This window comes from Heptranchias perlo, chromosome 3 (assembly GCF_035084215.1).
Source record: "Heptranchias perlo isolate sHepPer1 chromosome 3, sHepPer1.hap1, whole genome shotgun sequence".
NCBI lineage: Eukaryota > Metazoa > Chordata > Chondrichthyes > Hexanchiformes > Hexanchidae > Heptranchias > Heptranchias perlo.
Window position 1 is genome coordinate 8,398,286 of NC_090327.1, and position 22,038 is coordinate 8,420,323.

General features: G+C 43.8%; 1 protein-coding gene across 2 annotated transcripts in view; it reads left to right on the forward strand.

Moving 5' to 3' along the window:
• The window catches only part of LOC137310053 (matrilin-2-like), a 41,013-nt gene that overhangs the window by 16,204 nt on the left and 2,771 nt on the right, over window positions 1-22,038 (forward strand). Inside the window, exons 4-9 of one of the 2 annotated variants that reach the window (XM_067978017.1) lie at window positions 164-286; window positions 1,701-1,823; window positions 6,555-6,677; window positions 12,138-12,551; window positions 15,137-15,292; window positions 16,741-16,833. In XM_067978017.1, the coding sequence (XP_067834118.1) occupies window positions 164-286; window positions 1,701-1,823; window positions 6,555-6,677; window positions 12,138-12,551; window positions 15,137-15,292; window positions 16,741-16,833 (1,032 nt within the window). The remainder of the gene's footprint in view (window positions 1-163; window positions 287-1,700; window positions 1,824-6,554; window positions 6,678-12,137; window positions 12,552-15,136; window positions 15,293-16,740; window positions 16,834-22,038) is intronic. The other variant, XM_067978024.1, reaches the window with a different exon arrangement.

A 22,038-nucleotide genomic window follows, 5' to 3' on the forward strand; every position in this document is an offset into this window, starting at 1 on the left:
AGTTATTATTGAATCTGCTTCCACCACCCTCTCAGACAGTGCATTCCAGATCATAATAACTCGCTAAGTAAAAAAATTCTTATCTCCCCTCTTGGTTCTTTTGCCATGTTTGTAAATGTTAATACTGTACTAATGGTAAACCTTTTATTTTTACTGTTTATAGACACAGACCTTTGTGGCGTGATTGGCCATGGATGTGAACAGATCTGTATTAACACACCAGGATCTTACATTTGTAAATGTAAAGAAGGATTCATCCTAAATAAGGATCAGAAAACGTGCAGAAGTAAGGCTGGTTGATGTCTTAATTTAAATCTCTTTGCTGTTTTAATTTAAATCTCTTTGATTTGAATAGAAACTGTACATTGATGCTACATGGTGTCCTTGTGGTGCTCATAAATGTTAAAGAAGGTTAAAAGTAGATCTGAGAATTTGTGAGGGGATAACTTAGTGCATCCAATACCTTGTGGTATGGTGGGTCTACACACCAATTAGCTGACCTTGTGTGACAATGAGGAGTCTTGATAGAGTCGATAGGGAGAAACCGTTTCCACTGGCGGGAGGGTCATTAACCAGAGCTCACAGATTTAAGGTCATTGGCAAAAGAACCAGAAGGGAGAGGAAGAGACAAGGATAACAGGGAAAGCGAGTCAGCACATTCAATCTAGTCTCTGAAAGAAGAGAGGTTCGTAGCACACTGTGCTTACAAATGATTACCATTGTGCATTGGGCCAGCAATTGTACCCAGGAAGGTCATAAAAGTAAGAGTTGTGGGGAAAATAATTCTATCACAGATGTTGATGCTAGTGAAATATACCATGATGATTCACTGGCTTAGCTTTGTTATGGTTCTAAATGACTTTTTACATGTAAAACAAACTTTTACATTTTGCTCTTTAGAAATCTTCCCATTAAATCTGTGCATCTCAATCACCACTTACTGATTAACTTATAAAATTAGACCTTCTATACCTCACTCACTTCTGCAGTCACCGCCATCTTCCAGCCTCCAGCACAAGAATTCTCTAGCAACCAATATCTGGTACCAAATAGTCTTCCTTCAGACATTCCCCAAGAAATAAACTTAGAGCCTTCACTCTTTTGAATGTGTTTCTGTTAACTTTGCTGCCCTCATCCATGCCCTTGTTACCTCCAGACTCGACTATTCCAATGCTCTCCTGGCCGGCCGCCCGCTTTGCACCCTCCGTAAACTTGAGCTCATCCAAAACTCTGCTGTCCGTATCCTAACTCGCACCAAGCTCCGTTTTCCCATCACCCTTGTGCTCGCTGACCTACATTGGCTCCCGGTCCGGGAATGCCTCGATTTTAAATTTCTTATCTTTGTTTTCCAATCCCTCCATGGCCTCACCTCTCCCTATCTCTGTAACCTCCTCCAGCCCTACAACCCTCCGAGATCTCGCAGCCCTGATTTTCATCACTCCACCATTGGCGGCCGTGCCTTCAGCTGCCTAGGCCCTAAGCTCTGGAATTCCTTCCCTAACCCCCTCCGCCTCTCTCTTCTCCTATAAGGTGCTCCTTAAAACCTACCTCTTTGACCAAGCTTTTGGTCACCTGTCCTAATATCTCCTCATGTGGCTCAGTGTCAAATTTTGTCTGATAATCGGTCCTGTGAAGTGCCTTGGGATGTTTTACTACATTAAAGGTGCTATATAAATGCAAGGTGTTGATGTTATTGACAGAGATTGACTATTGCGCTCTTGGAAACCATGGCTGTGAGCACGAATGTGCCAATACAGAAACCTCCTACATCTGCCGATGTCACACAGGATACACACTGAATCCAGACAGGAAGACTTGCCGGCGTAAGTATCCGCCCTGGGGTTTGCCTTTTGCTAAGAATATAATTTGTATCGTCCATATTTTTTCCTCTGAGCTGTTCATAGAATCATAGAAAATTTACGGCACAAAAGGAGGCCATTCGGCCCATCGTGTCCGCGCCGACCGAAAATGAGCCTCCCAGCCTAATCCCACTTTCCAGCACTTGGTCCGTAGCCCTGTAGGTCACAACACTTCAGGTGCACATCCAGTAACTTTTTAAATGAGTTGAGGGTTTCTGCCTCTACCACCCTTTCAGGCAGTGAGTTCCAGACCCCCACCACCCTGTTGTATTCTGCAGGCACTTTGCTGTAGGATTACCGTGTTTTTACACAGTGAGCTGTACCTGACATCAATTTTGTCTCTCACTTTTCTTCTGAGAGAGAATCTGGAACTCTCTCCCCCCTAAAACCTGTGGAGGCTGGGGGTCAGTCGAAAAATTCAAAACTAAGATTGATAGAATTTTGTTTAGATAAAGGGTATTAAAGGATTCGGAACCAAGGCGGGTAAATGGAGTTAAGATACAGATCAGCCATGATCTAATTGAATGGCGGAACTGGCTCGAGGGGCTGACTGGCCTACTCTTGTTCCTATGTTCCTGTGGCGTGTGTGAAAGATGTTGTTCCTGATATAACCATTTGTGAAATAACTGAGGTTTAAGTTGGTGGGCGGTGTTTTCTTCAAACACACTGGCACTTGGCTGAGTTGCATCAGTCCTTTGCTCGGGACCTCCATAGCGATGAACACTGCATAATGGTGGTAACTGTCCCTCACCGCATTTCCTAATCACAAAGCGACAGTGATAGCAGTCGTCACCTGGAATGATCTAACTGAACAAGCCTATGCAGCAATGAGAGGCTCTGTGAAAAGTCAATAAAGAAATCAAAGCTAACAGAAAATGAAGTTAGCAACACAGTTCAAACTCCAGACCGATAGTCAGCACAGACACTGTCCACGCCTGTGATCCTTTAAAATATATATATTTTCGCATGATGTGGGTGACACTGATAAGGCCACATTTATTGTCCATCTCTAGTTGCCCCGAGAAGGTGGTTGTGGGCCGTCTCTTTGAATCACTGCTGTCCTTGTGGTGATGCTGCTCCCACAGTGCTGTTAGGTAGAGAGTTCCAGGATATTAACACTGAAAGAACGGCGCTATCTCTCCAAGTCGGGATGGCGTGGGACTCGGTAGGGATCTTTCAGGCGATAGTGTTCCCACCATATTGCTGCTCTTGTCCTTCTCGGTGGTAGAGGTCACATGGGAGGGAGGTACCGTCGAAATAACCCTGGGGAGTTGCTGTAGTGAATCCTGCAGATTGTATGTACTGTAGCCACAGTGCACCAATGATGGGTGGATACTGAGGTCAACAGCAAGGGCACTGGTCAAGTGAACTGCTCTGGTCTGGATGGTGTTGAGTTACCTGAGTGTTGCTGTGACTGCATCCATCCAAGCGAGTGTTGAGTATTCCATTACACTAATAGGAACATAGGAACAGGAGTAGGCCATTCAGCCCCTCGTGCCCGCTCCGCAATTTGATAAGATCATGGCTGATCTGTGATCTAACTCCATATACTTGCCTTTGGCCCATATCCCTGAGCTTTGTAGATGGTGCAGAGACTTTGCGGGGTTAGGAAATGAGCCATTTTTCCCAGCCTCTTCCTGGCTCTTGTAGCCAGTGTTGATACAGTTGCTCCAATTAAGCTTCTGGTCAGTGTTGACCCCCAAAGCTATTGCTGGTGGAGGGGACTTGGCAACGGTGCTGGCATTGAAGGCCAGGGGAGAAGGTTGGGCTTTCTCTTGTTTCAGATGATCATTACCTGACATTTATGTGGCATGAGTGTTACCTGCCACTTGTCAACCCAAGCCTGGATGTTATTCAGATCGTGCTGCAGGCTGGCATGGACAGAATTCTTCAGAATCAGTCAACTGGTCTGACCGATATGAGCCCCTGAACACTTCCTAGGAGACAATTACAAAACAGAGGCACAGAAGTAGGTTGCTTGTCCAGTATTCAAGAGGCAACCCAATAAAAGGGTGAAAACAAGTCATTGGGCAATTTTTAATTTTTAAAATATATTTATCCCTTGCCCTCCATGGTCCCCTTATATCATGCATTTGCCTCTCTCCTTTATGATGTTCCTTGAAAACTACCTCTTTGACCAAGCTTTTAGTCACCCGTCCTGGTATCTCCTTCTTTGGCTCTGTGACAATTTTTGTCTGATGACTCCCTGTGAAGCGTTTTGGGACGTTGTCCTATGTTAAAGGCACTATAACATTGTGCAGGATGTTGAACTGTGGCACAGTTTTGTACTATGGAGCCACACCCACTGGGAACAAGGTTGAAAGAAAAAACAAAGCCTTGCAGTTGTATCCTGCTTTATCACATCTCTAAGTGATTTAGAGATATAAAGCCATAAAAAAAGGGGTTCATTTCTAGAGGGATTGAATTGAAAAACAGAGAAGTCATGTTAAATTTGTATTGAACCTTGGTTAGACCACACTTGGAGCACTGTGAACTGTTCTGGTCTCCATATCATAAAAAGGATATAGAGGCACTGGAGAAGGTGCAAAAAGGATTTACTAGGATGATACCAGAACTGAGAGGTTCTATCTATCAGGAAAGATTGAGCAGGCCGGGGCTCTTTTCTCTAGAAAAGAGAAGACTGAGGGGTGACCTGATTATGGAGGGTTTGATAGGGTAGACGAAGAGAACATGTTTCCACTTGCGGTGGAGACCAGAACTAAGGGCCATAAATATAAGATAGTCACTAATAAATCCAATAGGGAATTCAGGAGAAACTTCTTTACCCAGAGAATGGTTAGAATGTGGAACTCGCCACCATAAGGAGTAGCTGAGGCGAATAGCATAAGGGGAAGCTAGATTAAGATTAAGGGGAAGCTAGATTAACACATGAGGGAGAAAGGAATAGAAGGATATGCTGATAGGGTTAGATGAAGTAGGGAGGGAGGAAGCTCATATGGAGCATAAATACCAGAATGGACCTGTTGGGCCGAATGGCCTGTTTCTGTGCTGTACATTCTATTAATTCAATGATTTACGCATTGCTTTTACTTTTTGAAGTGGAGTCATTATTGTTACAGGCAAACACAATTTGCATATAGCAAAATCCCACAAACAGCAATGAAATGAACAATCGTTGTGTTTTTGTTGGTTTTAGTTGAGGGGGGAATGTCAGGTCACCAGGAGAACTCCCTACTCTGCTCCACAGGATCTTTCATGCCCACCTGAAAAGGCCTAGGTTTAACATCTCAGCCAAATGACAGCATCTCAGACAGGGCAGCTCTCCTTGACTATTGCACTGGAGTGTCAGCCTAGGTTTGTAAACTCAAGTCCTGGAGTGGGCTTCAGCCCACAACCTTCTAATTCTGAAGCAAGAGTACTGTACTACCAAGTGGACATCTTATGAGACTGCCAAAACTCAGTTCATATCCAGCCAGCACAGAGAGAAGACTGGGCTGAATCTCAGAAGTTAAAAGGACAGGATGATAAGTTACCGCATCACCCTCTCCCGACAATTGGATTGATATGAAGATCACATTCTTGCCAGGTGGTGCTAAATAATCATAGTAGGTACAGGGAGGCCATTCGGCCCATCGTGCCTGTGCCGGGTCTTCGAAAGAGCTATCCAATTAGTCCCACTCCCCCGGTCTTTACCCATAGCCCTGTAAGTTTTTCCCTTCAAGTATTTATCCAGTTCCCTTTTGAAAGTTACTATTGAATCTACTTCCACCGCCCTTTCAGGCAGCGCATTCCAGATCATAACAACTCACTGCGTAAAAAATGTTTCCTCATGTCGCCACTAGCTCTTTTGCTGTGCCCTCTGGTTACTGACCCTTCTGCCACTGAAAACAGTTTCTCCTTATTTACTTTGTCAAAACCCTTCATTAACAACCCCAGCTTCTCCAGTCTCTCCACATAACTGAAGTCCGTCATCCCTGGTACAATTCTAGTAAATCTCCTCTGCACCCTCTCCAAGGCCTTGACATCCTTCCTAAAGTGTGGTGCCCAGAATTGAACACAATACTAAAAACTGTTCTTATTAAATAAGCAGCGCAGGTCCTCAGTACAAAGTACAATGAAAGAGGAGATAGAGATGTGGTTGTGTTTGTGACTGACACTGTACTGGATCCAATACCGTCACTATACAATGCCTTGACTGTGGAGAGAACAGTAACAGCTCCCTTATGGCAATGTACAGCTGTCAGCCCTGGCTCAGTGGTAACACCCTCGCCTCCTGAGTCAGACGTTTGTGGGCTCAAGTCCTACTCCGGAGACTTGAGCACAAAATAGAGGCTGACGCTCCAGTGCAGTACTGAGGGAGTGCTGCACTGTCGGAGGTGCCGTCTTTCAGATGAGACATTAAACCGAGGCCACGTCTGCCCTCTCAGGCGGACGTAAAATCCCATGGCACTATTCCGAAGAAGAGCAGGGGAGTTCTCCCTGGTGTGCTGGGGCCAATATTTATCCCTCAACCAACATCACTAAAAAAAGATTATCTGGTCATTATCACATTGCTGTTTGTGGGACCTTGCTGTGCGCAAATTGGCAGCCACGTTTCCTACATTACAACAGTGACTACACTTCAGAAATACTTCATTGGCTGTAAAGCGTTTTGGGAAGTCCTGATGTTGTGATAGGCACTATATAAATGCAAGTTCTTTCTTTCATTCATATTGTTTTCTGTCCTTATTTCAGGAATTGACTTCTGTGCCCTGTCCAAGCATGAATGTGAGCATGATTGTGTGAACACAGAAGACAACTACCTCTGCAGATGTCGGAAAGGATACATACTTAACCCTGATGGAAAGACTTGTCAGAGTATGTCCTTCACCATCCATCTGACTCCACTTTTCTCACTACTTTTGAAATCTTCCTTTTAATCATAGAAAGTTACAGCACAGAAGGAAGCCATTCGGCCCATCATGTGCGTGCCGGCCGAAAAAAAGCTATCCAGCTTAATCCCACTTTGCCGCACTTGGTCCGTAGCCCTGTAGGTTACGGCACTTCAAGTGCACATCCAAGTACTTTTTAAATGAGTTGAGGGTCTCTGCCTCTACCACCCTTTCAGGCAGTGAGTTCCAAACCAAGAACACCTCTCTGGGTGAAAAAAATTCTCCTCAGCTCCCCTCTAATCCTTCTACCAAATACTTTCACTGACCCTTCTGCTAAGGGAAATAGGTCCTCCCTATCCACTCTATCTAGTCCCGTCATAGTTTAATATACTTCAATTAAATCTCCCGTCAGTCTCCTTTGTTCCAAAGAAAACAACCCCAGCCTATCCAATCTTTTCTCAAAGCTAAAATTCTCCAGTCCTGGCAACATCCTCGTAAATCTCCTCTGTACCCTCTCTAGTGCAATCACATAGTTCCTGTAATGTGGTGACCAGAACTGTACACAGGGGGCATAGATTTAAGGTGAGAGGGGAGAGATACAAAAGGGTCCAGAGGGGCAATTTTTTCACTCAAAGGGTGGTGAGTGTCTGGAACGAGCTGCCAGAGGCAGTAGTAGAGGCGGGTACAATTTTGTCTTTTAAAAAGCATTTGGACAGTTACATGGGTAAGATGGGTATAGAGGGATATGGGTCAAGTGCAGGCAATTGGGACTAGCTTAGTGGTATAAACTGGGCGACATGGACATGTTGGTCCGAAGGGCCTGTTTCCATATTGTAAACTTCTATGATTCTATGATTCTACTCAAGCTGTGGCCTAACCAGTGTTTTATACAGTTCCAGCATAACCTCCCTGCTCTTATATTATGTACCTCAGCTAGTAAAGGAAAGTATCTTTTATGCCTTTTTAAACACCTTATCTACCTGTCCTGCTACCTTCAGGGATCTGTGGACATGCACTCCAAGGTCCCTTTGTTCCTCTACACCTCTCAGTATCCTCCCATTTATTGTGTACTCCCTTGCCTTGTTTGCCCTCCCCAAATGCATTACCTCACACTTCTCTGGATTGAATTCCATTTGCCACTTTTCTGCCCACCTGACCAGTCCATTGATATCTTCCTGCCGTTTACAGCTTTCCTCCTCACTATCAACCACATGTGGGCCAATTTTTGTATCATCTACAAACTTCTTGATCAAGGTCCCCACATTCAAGTCCAAATCATTAATATATACCACAAAAAGCAAGGGATCTAGTACTGAGCCTTGCGGGACCCCATTGGAAACAGCCTTCCAGTTGCAAAAACACCTGTCAATCATTACCCTTTGCTTCCTGCCACTGAACCAATTTTGGATCCAACTAGCCACTTTCCCTTGGATCCCATGGGCTTTTACTTTTTTGACCAGTCTGCCATGTGGGACCTTGGCAAAATCCTTGCTAAAATCCATGTACACTACATCAAATGCGTTACCCTAATCGACCCTCCTTGTTACCTGCTCAAAAAATTAAATCAAGTTAGTCAGACATGACCTTCCCTTAACAAATCCATGCTGACTATCCTTGATTAACCCGTGCCTTTCTAAATGACGATTTATGCTGTCCCTCAGAATCGATTCCAATAATTTGCCCACCACCGAGGTTAGACTGACTGGCATATAATTACTCGGTTTATCTCTTTCTCCCTTTTTAAACAACAGTACAACGTTAGCAGTCCTCCAATCCTCTGGCACCACACCTGTAGCCAGTGAGGATTGGAAAATGATGGTCAGAGCCTCCGCTATTTCCTCCCTTGCTTCTCTTAACAGCCTGGGATACATTTCATCCAGGCCTGGTGATTTATCTACTTTCAAAGATGCTAAACCCCTTAATACTTCCTCTCTCACGATATTTATCCCATCCAATATTTTACATTCCTCCTCCTCAACTACAATCTCTGCATCATCCTCCTCTTTTGTGAAGACAGACACAAAGTATTCATTAAGAACCATACTCACCTGTCCCATAATGATCTGAGTTCATTCATTCTAATCCAACAAATGTTTGCAGAAACGTTCATTCAGTCATGTCCTAGGTTGAGGTTTTACTGCTGATCATCAACAACAGAAAACAGTACATCAACTGGACATGATTGTTAAAATGTATACATCAATCATAGGGTTGACAACCCTGCAGGATAGTCCTGGACTCTCCAGGAATTAAAGATTAATCGCAAGGATACTGCTACAAACAACCCAGGAGAAAAATCATAGGGGCATAAAAAACCAAAATTGCGTTTTTTAAACACTTTTGTTAATTATAAAAATATTGGAGCTCGGAAAAGAAAGTCTGTTTGACTGACAGTCAAGAACCATCCAATCGGGTAATGAAGAGTCTGTTCATTTTCCAATTGGCAGTGGGAAGGCGGGGGCTCCGTGAGGATGGACATGTCGGATGACCAATGGCAGGTGCATGAGGGCGGGGCGGTTGTCGAAGGGAAGTGATGTGATGAAACCTCCGAGAAGACGTCCAACCAGAGTTGGCAACTCTGACCAATCAAACCACACTAGGATGTCCACCAGTTTAGTTTTGCACAGGAGAGTCCAGTTTCAGGGGTGGTTACTCAATAATTATAAGAAATGAAAACCGGGCATTAAAAGCCCAGTTTTCAATTGCTGGATTCTTTAAAATATAAGCTGTGCAGATAAGCAAAACTGGTCTCCTGAGTATGCACAAGATGGCCTCTATTTTGCACGCGGACAATCGTGCTCATTTTCCATAAAGCTTTTTATTTATACTGGTCCATCCCATTAACTGGACAAATGATGGCCATTCTAAACTGCACCAATGACTTTGCAGCACTGCTTTGCCTCACACATAATATTTTTCAGTAACAAATCCATTGCAGTGCTTGTGTGTATTAAAGAGTTTTAAACACCTGTGCAGTCATCCAAAATTGGAGCCTCCCTCCCCCAGCCCAAGAATACTTATGAACATATGAACAATGACAGACAGAAAAAGACCCTCTGGTCCATCCAGCCTGTCCCACACAATTTGTGATACCTTGTGCATCACAATATATTGACTCCCCACCCCACCCAAAACCATGTGATCTCCTGGGAGAGGTGAAAAACAAGATTAAAAACCCAGGCCAATTTGGGGAAAATATGATCTGGGAAATTCCTCTCCGACCCCCCACCCCAGCCATGGCGATTGAAACTAGTCCAGGAGTTCACTCTGGCCCTGATAATTCTATGCATTACAATACCTACCTTTTGTAAGAGGTGATCTCCACCCCAGCCAGAAACAGTTCCAGCTCTCGCTTGAAGGAATTCAGCAAATTGGCGCCCACCGCACGAGCCGGCAGCCTGTTCCAGAGGTGCACTATTCTCTGGGAAAAGAAGCACCTCCTGACATCTAACCTCGATCTGGCCTTATACAACTTAAAATTGTGACCCCCTGGCTGTCCCTAACCTATTTAATTGGAACAAACCGTCAGCTTGAACACAATCTAAACGTGCTTGGACTAGCTGAACACTCCATGGCCATTTAAATTACTTTATCTGCACCTTGCGCAAGCACCCCCTCTATAGGGTGTAGAGCTCACTGCAACTCTATCCATCGCAGTAAACTGGAGTTAAAATGAACATATCCACCAGTTCCTTAGGTTAAAAAAATTGCAAATCTTACCTGACCATGTGAACTGAAACTGTTCTAGGGCCAGGTAGCAGATATGATTTTTGTAGGCCATTTCTGTATGATTAAACAAATAGGCAGAACATTCTTTTAAAAACTTGCTTAGCAAACATTAGCCAGAAGGCCACGGGAATTGCCGGGAGAATGGGATTAATGCCTGGTTGCATTGTGACACTATTCACTCAACATTCTTCACTGAACAGACGTTATGTGTCAATAGCTGCCACACTAGACTCCAGACCCCAGAACCTGACACAAAGATAGATCATTTCTACATGAAGTAGGGTTGCCAACCCTCCAGGATTGCCTGAAGATTAATCTCCAGGACACTGCTGCGAGCAACACCCGGGAGAAAGATCATGGGGGCATTAAAAAATTATTTTAAAAAAAATTTTCTTTGAACACTTTTGTTTACTAGTTATAAAAATATCAGCCATGGGAAAAAAAGGCTGTTTGATTGACAGTCAAGAATCATCCAATCGGATAATGAAGAGTCTATTCGCTTTCCAATTGGCGGTGCGCCGCGAGTATGGGCGTGCTGGCTGACCAATGGTGGGAGCGTGGGGGCGGGGCAGTCGGAGGCAGGAGGGCATGTGATGACACCTCCAGGAATATGTCCAACCAGAGTTGGCAGCCCTAACATGAATACAAGTTAGGCCCAGTGGCCTATAATTATGGCGGCACAGACTCATCAATTAACCCAACAGTCTGCAACAGTGGGTCTTAGCTGGTGCTGTAGTTAGTACAATCGGCAACATTGTGACTTGCCACAATGGCTCAGATGGTAAATGTACTCCTGAGTGCAAAACTCAGCCATAGAGACAGGAAGGTCCAAAATTGACCCTGATCAGTACTGAGTTAGCTAGTCTCAGCTGGGTCAATGTTTGGGGTTATAGTCTCAGCAGGAATGGACTTACCTAATTTTGTTGGAGCAAAATCAAAAAGTTCAGCAGCAAAATTATTTCATTTTTATAGTTAGTAAGCTTATTTTCGTATGCAATTTACTCATGCAATAATCCATCCTCTACAATAACTGATCAAATCCACTTTCTGTCCCTTTGTGTGCATCTGTAGTTCTTTCTCCATCCCTGTATCTGTGATGTTTCTAACACACTGTCGCAATGTGTCTGTGGTTTTCTGTTGCTGTGTGCATCTGATTGTACCTCCTCCTCTGTCCCTGTGGTTATCTGTGATTCCCTCTCTGTTCTGTGTGTGTGTGTTTTATTTTTTGCTTTGTCGCGGTCCTTCCCTATGATTCTCACTTGGCCTGGTATGTATCTGATTGAGACTTGGAGTGTGTTTATGCATGCACAAGAGTAGGACTGAGAAAGATATGGGATAATGACATTTTCATTTAGTGAGACTGGGTCTGGCTGCCTTTGTCCCTGTATGGATCAATTTACTAAGTAAACTCTACTTATTACATAGAATTTACAGCACAATAACAGGCCATTCATCCCAAATGACTGTGTTGGGAATTGCAGTCTAAATCCACATCCTAAAACTCCAAGTCATACCATACTGCTTTTCTTCCATAAACGTTAGCCAAAGGCAAAATTGCCCAGACTTACATTTATAACTTTATTTCCTGCACGGGGAATAAAGAGCACATTAAATATTTTTTGAGATTAGTAATGAGCATGGTCATGACACATTTATGTTGGCCACAGGATAAAGTGTGCTTAATGCGCATTCTATTTCTTATGTTTGGGTTCTGTAGAATGTACCGATGGAGCAGTGGACCTGGTCTTCATCGTTGATGGATCCAAAAGCCTTGGAGCACAGAATTTCCAATCGGTGAAACAGTTTGTCAACAACATCGTGGATGCGTTGGAAATTGCACCGAACGCAACTCGAGTAGGTTTGGTGCAGTACGCCACTAAAGTCCGCACTGAATTTCCTCTCAGACGCTACAGCACGGTTAATGAGATCAAGGCAGCAGTGAGCCGGACAAAATACATCGGCCGAGGATCCATGACAGGGCTCCCTCTGAAACAGATCTTCAAAAATAGCTTCAAGGTCGCTGAAGGGGCCCGAGCTCTTTCGGAGAACGTCCCGAAGATAGCGATCATGTTCACTGACGGGCGTGCGCAAGATGAGGTTGCTGAATGGGCAACTAAAGCAAAGCAGAATGGTAATGTGTCCTGAGCATCTAGGAACATAGGAACAGGAGTAGGCCATTCAGCCCCTCGTGCCTGCTCCGCCATTTGATAAGATCATGGCTGATCTGTGATCTAACTCCATATACCTGCCTTTGGCCCATATCCCTTAATACCTTTGGTTGCCAAAAAGCTATCTATCTCAGATTTAAATTTAGCAATTGAGCTAGTATCAATTGCCGTTTGCAGAAGAGAGTTCCAAACTTCTACCACCCTTTGTGTGTAGAAATGTTTTCTAATCTCGCTCCTGAAAGGTCTGGCTCTAATTTTTAGACTCTGCCCCCTACTCCTAAAATCCCCAACCAGCGGAAATAGTTTCTCTCTATCCACCCTATCTGTTCCCCTTAATATCTTATAAACTTCGATCAGATCACCCCTTAACCTTCTAAACTCTAGAGAATACAACCCCAATTTGTGTAATCTCTCCTCATAACTTAACCATTGAAGTCCGGGTATCATTCTAGTAAACCTACGCTGCACTCCCTCCAAGGCCAATATGTCCTTCTGAAGGTGCGGTGCCCAGAACTGCTCACAGTACTCTAGGTGCGGTCTAACCAGGGTCCTTCCTGCATAACATGACCACGGTGACCAAAAAGGCTAGGCTCTCATCTCAGAACATTTTGAACACAATCAGCTTTTATTTAAATTCAAATTATTTACGAACGTTGGTTTCCAATTGTGAACTATAGCCAACTGACATGCTCCACCATAATTACCCTATCATTGTTTTTCCCCTGATGAAATTCAATAACATGGCACATTAGGAAAAGATACTTCAGTGCAGTATTGAGAGTGCTGAATTGCCTTTCGGATGAGATGTTAAACCAGGGCTGTCACAAAGGATCCCAAAACACTATTCAAAGAGCAGGAGTGTGGTGTCTTGACCAATGCCACTAAATAGATTAACTGGTAATTTGTCTCATCTTCTGTTTGTGGGATCTTGCTGTGCACACGTTGACTGCGGTGTTTGCCTACATCAACAGGGGTTAAACTTTAATGTAATACATTGGCTGCAAGGCACTTTGGGACGTCCCGAGTAAGTGAAAGAAACAATATAAATCTAAGTTCTCCTCTCGGTTCTGTATTTCAACAAAGAATTGAAGAAATTATTGATATATTAGTAAAGTCACCTGTAAGCCCATTATATAATACTACACTCAGCATGAACTACTCAATCTTCATTTTAGCATCTGACAGAAGCAGCTTGTGACCGAGGCACAGAGCACCTTCCAGAGATTGAGATTTCAAAACACGGCTTACAAGCAGAAGTGTAAAGTGTCACATTGCTTTATAAAGAAATGCATTTTAAGCCGTCAAAAGTTAAACAATTATCGTGAGAAGAACCTCGTAGGATGTTCAGATACTCGGCTTCGGTTACATGTTAACGGGTTGCTCTGCGGAATGTGGGTTTTGGAACAAATTACATGCAAGTTAAAGTAAATCTAACAAAATATATAACGTAACTGCTTTCTCTGAACGAAGACTATTTAGAATCATAGAATCATAGAAGTTTACAACATGGAAACAGGCCCTTCGGCCCAACATGTCCATGTCGCCCAGTTTATACCACTAAGCTAGTCCCAATTGCCTGCACTTGGCCCATATCCCTCTATACCCATCTTACCCATGTAACTGTCCAAATGCTTTTTAAAAGACAAAATTGTACCCGCCTCTACTACTGCCTCTGGCAGCTCGTTCCAGACACTCACCACCCTTTGAGTGAAAAAATTGCCCCTCTGGACCCTTTTGTATCTCTCTCCTCTCACCTTAAATCTATGCCCCCTCGTTATAGACTCCCCTACCTTTGGGAAAAGATTTTGACTATCTACCTTATCTATGCCCCTCATTATTTTATAGACTTAAATTTACAATTTATCTTACATCCTATAAAAGTAACTTATTTTCTACTGGAATTGAAGTGTACTTGTTACAAAACTTTAAAGGCTCCAAAAAGCTGACAGAAGTTATCGCGGCAGAAAGAGGGTTCCATCCCAAATTCTAGTGCCCGGGGGTGATGTACCCACTCTTTGCCCTTTCCGGCCCCAGGGATTTCTGTTGATGTAACTTGTGTACATGAAATGTGATTTTTTTTTAAAAAAGGAGACTTGCCAAATTCTGATGTGATGTATTATTTTCCAAATTTGACAAATTAAATGCAACTGCAGTAATGAGCAGTTATTTTATATTATTGCAGCACCCTTTCCAATATGTCATTGGTAGCCTTTACAACATACTGAAAATGAACGGCAATGAGACTCCAATGTGCTATTTAATAGGTGTTGGGACGTTGATCTGTGTCTGAGTTGATCGTGGCTGAGTTTCTCAATTTCAGTCAGGTCCTCATGCCAAAGCAGCAAGCAAGGGGCCAGGCACCTCCTCACAGGAAGGGAGGGAAAATTATAAGGCCAGTGACCGGGACTGTTTGTACAACTCCCGACAGCTGCATCAACAGTAGCGCTGGCAAAGCAAGAAAACAGACCCTGTCCTAGCTGCTGCGCAATATATGGCACAGGGAAGGCAAAGAGAAACAAAATGTAACATACTTATGAAACTGTCTCAGCAGGTATCAATATATACGCTGTTGGGGTTGGCAAGGCAATTGAAGAAGAATTACAACAAATTGCTTCGTTTCCACAAGATGAACACTTATATTACACAAAGGACTTCAGGACCATGGGCGAAATTGCTGAAAAATTGAAAGTACAGATTTGCAAAGGTACTTCAAGCAGCATGCACAGTAATTCCTGCTAGAATTCCCTACAAGTATCATAGGACTTAACACAGCGTAATTCCCGCTGTAGGCAAAATGGGAAGAACATTGGAGGCAGTATTAACAATGTGTGGCTATTCAGCTAGAATGTAGCAAGTGACTCTTGCCTAAAACAGACAGAACTGTTATATTTTATACATTTCCCATTTACAGTCTGTTTTGTTCTTTCCTATAAACAATATCATTTGTTTCTAGATGTAATTAGTTGGAAATTTAAGGTTAAAAAATCTGGAAGAAGGAAGAATTTTGCAATTTAAAAGTACACACTGAGAACGTGGAACTCGTCGGCCACATGAAATGGTTGAAGCAGATAGCGTTACTGCATTTAAGAGGAGGTTTGATGCAGGGACTAGAGGGATATGTGAGCAGAGGTAATTAGAGTGGGAGGAAACTTGTGTGGAGTATAAACCAAATGGGCCGAATGGCCTGTTACTATTGCTGTACATGCTGTGTAATTCCATGTATGTAATTCTATGACTAGTACTGCTTGGGTCAGTGAAATGACAAAAGTCAAAAGGAATTGAGGCCGGAACTTTCAATTTCAGCAGGGGGGTAGAGAGGACGGTAGTGGATTGGCCTCTCGTATATATAACTTGATAGAGCTATATACTAACTTAACAGAGTTTTTTGATGAGTTAACTGAGAGGGTAGACGAGGGCAATGCAGTTGATGTGGTGTACGTGGACTTTCAAAAGGCGTTTGATAAAGTGCCGCACGGTAGGCTTATCATCAAGATTGCGGCCCATAGAATAAAGGGGGCAGTAGGAACATGGATACAGAATTGGCTAAGGGACAGGAAACAGAGAGCAGTGGTGAACGGTTGTTTTTCGGACTGGAGGGAGGTGTACAGTGCTGTTCCCCAGGGGTCGGCGCTGGGACCACTGCTTTTCTTGATATATATTAATGATTTGGACTTGGGTGTACAGGGAACAATTTCAAAATTTGCAGATGACACAAAACTTGGAAGTGCAGTGAACAGTGAGGAGGATAGTGATAGACTTCAAGAGGATATAAACAGGCTGGTGGCATGGGCGGACACGTGGCAGATGAAATTTAATACAGAAAAATGCAAATTGATACATTTTGGTAGGAAGAAGGGCCACGGGGATAGAGCGGGGGAGTGGGACTCGCTGGGTTGCTCTTGCATAGAGCCGGTACGGACTCGATGGGCCGAATGGTCTCCTTTGGTGCTGTAACCTTTCTTTGATTCTATGATACACCGTACCCGATTTTCCTTTCCATTGAAGCCAATGAAGGAAAATTAGGCGGGATATACAACGGCGGCTAATCCATAACCGCCTGTTTTATGCCCCCACCGACGTTGAAAGTTTCCACCCTATGGACCACCTTCACAATAAGAGCTCAATTAATACATGCATATTAATTGTTTACAGGAAATCCATCACTTGGGGATCAATGCAAGTGTGACGCAGTTGTGTCATTCCAGTTTCAAGTCTCTGAAGAAATACGAACATTAACCCAGAAATATATCCTTTTCATATATTACACAACAGTATTTCGTTGATTTTGATTTTCTTCTTCTTCCCCCACGGTGGAGTACAATCACCTAATCACCCATTCCGCATGTGTGCGTATGTATACAAGCAGACTACTTTCAAATTGTTGAGACCTTTTAGTGGCAATTTACAGTAGAGCTGTTTGCATCGCAGATCCCCACAGGAACTAATGTTTATCATGGATTAGACCTGGATTTATCAGCCGTGTACTCATTCCCCTTTTCACAAACAGTTATAGCTTCTGCACTTGGGATTTATACAGGCAAAAGAACAACTTTCCATTCAATGTATTTGGACATCTAAATAACCAGAACTAGGTCCTCAGCTCCTGCCATCTCAACTGTGACTATGTTGATGTAGAAATGTCTCCAATTGCAGCAGGTATCATTCATTTGCTGCATACATAAACCCAATCTCTGTTGGGGCAGATCGTTAAATTATGAGTAATCTGATATGTAGTACGTAATTGTAGAAAAAGAGGCCCGAGTCAGAGAAAGAGAGTTTGGGGGAGCAAGTAGGGCTGGAGGAAGTTAGAGAAATGGAGCTGCAAGGATATTATAGTATTTAAATAGGGGGATGAGAATTTTAAATTTAAAACATTGGGGAACCAGGAGTCAGCGTAGGTCAGCGAGGACAGGTGTGATGGCGGAAAGGTTACGGGAAGAGTTCAGGATGAGTTGAAATTTACCAAAGATGGAGGATAGGAGGCCAGCTAAGAAAGGCGTTTGAACGGTTAATACTGGGGGTTAAGGCAGCATGGATGAGTGATTCAGCAGCAGATGGACAAACGTAGAAACAGAAGGTGGCAATGGTAGACAGTCTTTGTGATGCAGAGGATAGAGGACATAGGAACATAGGAACAGGAGTAGGCCATTCAGCCCCTCAAGCCCGCTCCGCCATTTGATAAGATCATGGGCTGATCTGTGATCTAACTCCACATACCTGCCTTTGGCCCATATCCCTTAATACCTTTGGTTGGCGAAAAGCTATCTATCTCAGATTTAAAATTAGCAATTGAGCTAGCATCAATTGCCGTTTGCGGAAGAGAGTTCCAAACTTCTACCACCATTTGTGTGTAGAAGTGCTTTCTAATCTCAAGCCTGAAAGGTCTGGCTCTAATTTTTAGACTGTGCCCCCTACTCCTAGAATCCCCAACCAGAAGAAATAGTTTCTCTCTATCCACCCTATCCGTTCCCCTTAATATCTTATAAACTTCGATCTGATCATCCCTTAACCTTCTAAACTCTAGAGAATTCAACCCTAATTTGTGTAATCTCTCCTCGTAACTTAACCCTTGAAGTCCGGGTATCATTCTAGTAAACCTACGCTGCACTCCCTCCAAGGCCAATATATCCTTCCGAAGGTACGGTGCCCAGAACTGCTCACAGTACTCCAGGTGCGGTCTAACCAGGGTTTTGTATAGCTGCAGCATAACTTCTGCCCCCTTGTACTCTAGTCCTCTAGATATAAAGGTCAGCATTCTATTCGCCTTCTTGATTATTTTCTGCACCTGTTCATGACACTTCAATGATCAATGTACCTAAACCCCTAAGTCCTTTTGGACATCCACTGTTCTTAACTTTTTACTATTTAGAAGGTACCCTGTTCTATCCTTTTTTGATCCAAAGTGGATGACCTCACATTTGCCTACATCGAATTCCATTTGCCACAGTTTTGCCCATTCACCTAATCTATCAATATCCCTTTGTAATTTTATGTTTTCATCTAGACTGCTTACAATGCCACCAATCTTTGTGTCATCGGCAAACTTAGATATGAGACTTTCTAAGCCTTCATCTAAGTTGTTAATAAATATTGTGAATAATTGAGGCCCCAAGACAGATCCCTGCAGGACTCCACTAGTCACATCCTGCCAATGTGAGTACCTACCCATTATCCCTACTCTCTGTCGCCTTTCGCTCAGCCAACTTCCTAACCAAGTCCATACTTTTCCCTCGATTCCATGGGCTTCTATCTTAGCTAACAGTCTCTTATGTGGGACTTTATCAAATGCCTTCTGGAAGTCTATATAAATAACATCCATTGACATTCCCCTGGCCACTACTTTAGTCACCTCTTCAAAAAATTCAATCAGGTTTGTCAGGCGTGACCTACCTTTCACAAATCCATGCTGGCTCTCTGATTAACTGAAAATTTGTGAGGTGTTCAGTCACCCTATCCTTAATTATAGACTCCAGCATTTTCCCCACAACAGATGTTAGGCTAACTGGTCTATAATTCCCTGGTTTCCCTCTCTCCTTTCTTAAAAATCGGAGTGACATGTGCAATTTTCCAATCTAGAGGGACAGTTCCTGAATCTAGAGAACTTTGAAAGAAGACAAAAGCTTAGGTCAGGATTGAATAGAAAGGCAAGGTTGCAAACAGTCTCGTTCAGCCTGAAACAGTGGCCAAGGATGGGGATGGAATCAGTGGCATGGGGCTGAAGACTATGGCTTCAGTCTTCCTAATCTTTAACTGGAGGAAATTGTGGCTCATGCAAGACTGGATGTTGGACGAGCATTCAGACACCACAGAGGTAGTGGAAGGGTTGAGAGGTGGCAGAAAGGCAGAGCAGGGTGTTGTCAGCATATTTGTGGAAGCTGACCTCATATCTGCCAATAATAGCGCTAAGAGGCAGTATGTAGACGGGTGAAGAGAAGGGAACCAAGGATAAATCCTCAAGGGATTCTAATTAACTCCGTACAGACAGGAAGAGAAGCCAATGGTGGAGATACTCATCTGATCACAGCCAGGGAAAGAGTAAAACCAAGCATGGGCAGTCCAACTGAACTGGACAACAGAAGAGAGGCATTGGAGTAGGATGGTGCAGTCAACAATGTCAAAGGCTGCAGGGAGATAGAGGAGCAGTCAGTCAACAGCCAAACGTAAAGATCCAATGGGTACCTACAAGGCGGCAAGACTGCCTTTTTGAGCTTTCTTCATGATTACCATAAGACCATAAGAGATAAGAGCAGGAGTATGCCATTCGGCCCCTCGAGCCTGCTCCGCCATTTAATGAGATCATGGCTGATCTGATTTTTACCTCAACTCCACTTTCCTGCCTTTTCCCCATATCCTTTGACTCCCTTGCTGATCAAAAATGTGTCTAACTCAGCCTTGAATGTATTCAATGACTCAGCCTCCACAGCTTTTTGGGGTAAAGAATTCCAAAGATTCACGACCCACTGGGAGAAGAAATTCCTCCTCATTTCCGTCTTAAATGGGTGACCCCTTATTCTGAGACTATGCCCCCTAGTTTTAGATTCCCCCATGAGGGGTAACATGCTCTCAGCATCTACCCTATCGAGTCCCCTCAGAATCTTGTATGTTTCAATAAGATCTCCTCTCATTCTTCTAAACTCCAATGAGTATAGACCCAACCTGTTCAATCTTTCCTCATAAGACAACCCTTCCATACCCGGAATCAATCTAGTGAACCTTCTCTGAACTGCCTCCAATGCAAGTATGTCCTTCTTTAATAAGGGCACTAGAACTGTACGCAGTACTCCAGGTGTGATCTCTCCAGCACCCTGTACAGTCGTAGCATGACTTCTCTGCTGTTATACTCCATCCCCCTAGAAATAAAGGCCAATATTCCATTTGCCTTCCGGATTACCTGCTGCACCTGTATGTTGACTTTTTGTGGGTTTTTTTAATCATTCACGGAATGTGGGCGTCGCTGGTGAGGCCGGCATTTATTGCCCATCCCTAATTGCCCTTGAGAAGGTGGTGGTGAGCCGCCTTCTTAAACCGCTGCAATCCGTGTGGTGAAGGTTCTCCCACAGTGCTGTTAGGAAGGGAGTTCCAGGATTTTGACCCAGCGACGATGAAGGAATGGCGATATATTTCCAAGTCGGGATGGTGTGTGACTTGGAGGGGAACGTGCAGGTGGTGTTGTTCCCATGAGTCTGCTGCCCTTGTCCTTCTAGGTGGTAGAGGTCGCAGGTTTGGGAGGTGCTGTCGAAGAAGCCTTGGCGAGTTGCTGCAGTGCATCCTGTGGATGGTACACACTGCAGCCACTGTGCGCCGGTGGTGAAGGGAGCGAATGTTTAGGGTGGTGCATGGGGTGCCAATCAAGCTGGCTGCTTTGTCCTGGATGGTGTCGAGCTGCTTGAGTGTTGTTGCAGCTGCATCCAAGCAAGTGGCGTATTCCATCACACTCCGAACTTGTGCCTTGTAGATCATGTACAAGGACACCCAGATCCTCTATACCACAGCATTTTGTAGTATTTCTCCATTCAAATATTTTGCTTTTTTATTTTTCCTCCCAAAGTGGATGACTTCACATTTTCCCACATTATATTCCATCTGCCAAATTTTTGCCCATTCGCTTAACTCCTGCAGCAATGACCTGGGGCCGAGATGATTGGCCTCCAACAACCACTACCATCTTCCTTTATGATGTGGAGATGCCGGTGATGGACTGGGGTTGACAATTATAAACAATTTTACAACACCAAGTTATAGTCCAACAAATTTATTTTAAATTTCACAAGCTTTCGGAGGCTTCCTCCTTCCTCAGGTGAATGTTGTGGAAATGAAATCTTCGAATCCTTCGCATTTATAAATCACAGAACAATGCCTGGTGATTACTGCCCGTTGCCAAGGCAATCACAGTGAGCAGACAGAGAGGTGTCACCTACAAGGCCACCGAATATACAAACCCCCCCCCCCAAAAAAAGAGAGGCAGAGACATAGAGACATCCCGAAGGAAGACAGCAAATGACCCGTTATATTAAAAACAGATAACATTTGTTTGCTGTTGGGGTTACGTGTAGCGTGACATGAACCCAAGATCCCGGTTGAGGCCGTCCTCATGGATCGTGGGTTCATGTCACGCTACACGTAACCCCACCAGCGAACAAATGTTATCTGTTTTTAATATAACGGGTCATTTGCTGTCTTCCTTCCGGATGTCTCTGCCTCTCTTTTTTTGGGGGGGGTTTGTATATTCGGTGGCCTTGTAGGTGACACCTCTCTGTCTGCTCACTGTGATTACTGCCCGTTGCCAAGGCAATCACCAGGCATTGTTCTGTGATTTATAAATGCGAAGGATTCGAAGATTTCATTTCCACAACATTCACCTGAGGAAGGAGGAAGCCTCCGGAAGCTTGTGAAATTTAAAATAAATTTGTTGGACTATAACTTGGTGTTGTAAAATTGTTTACAATCTTC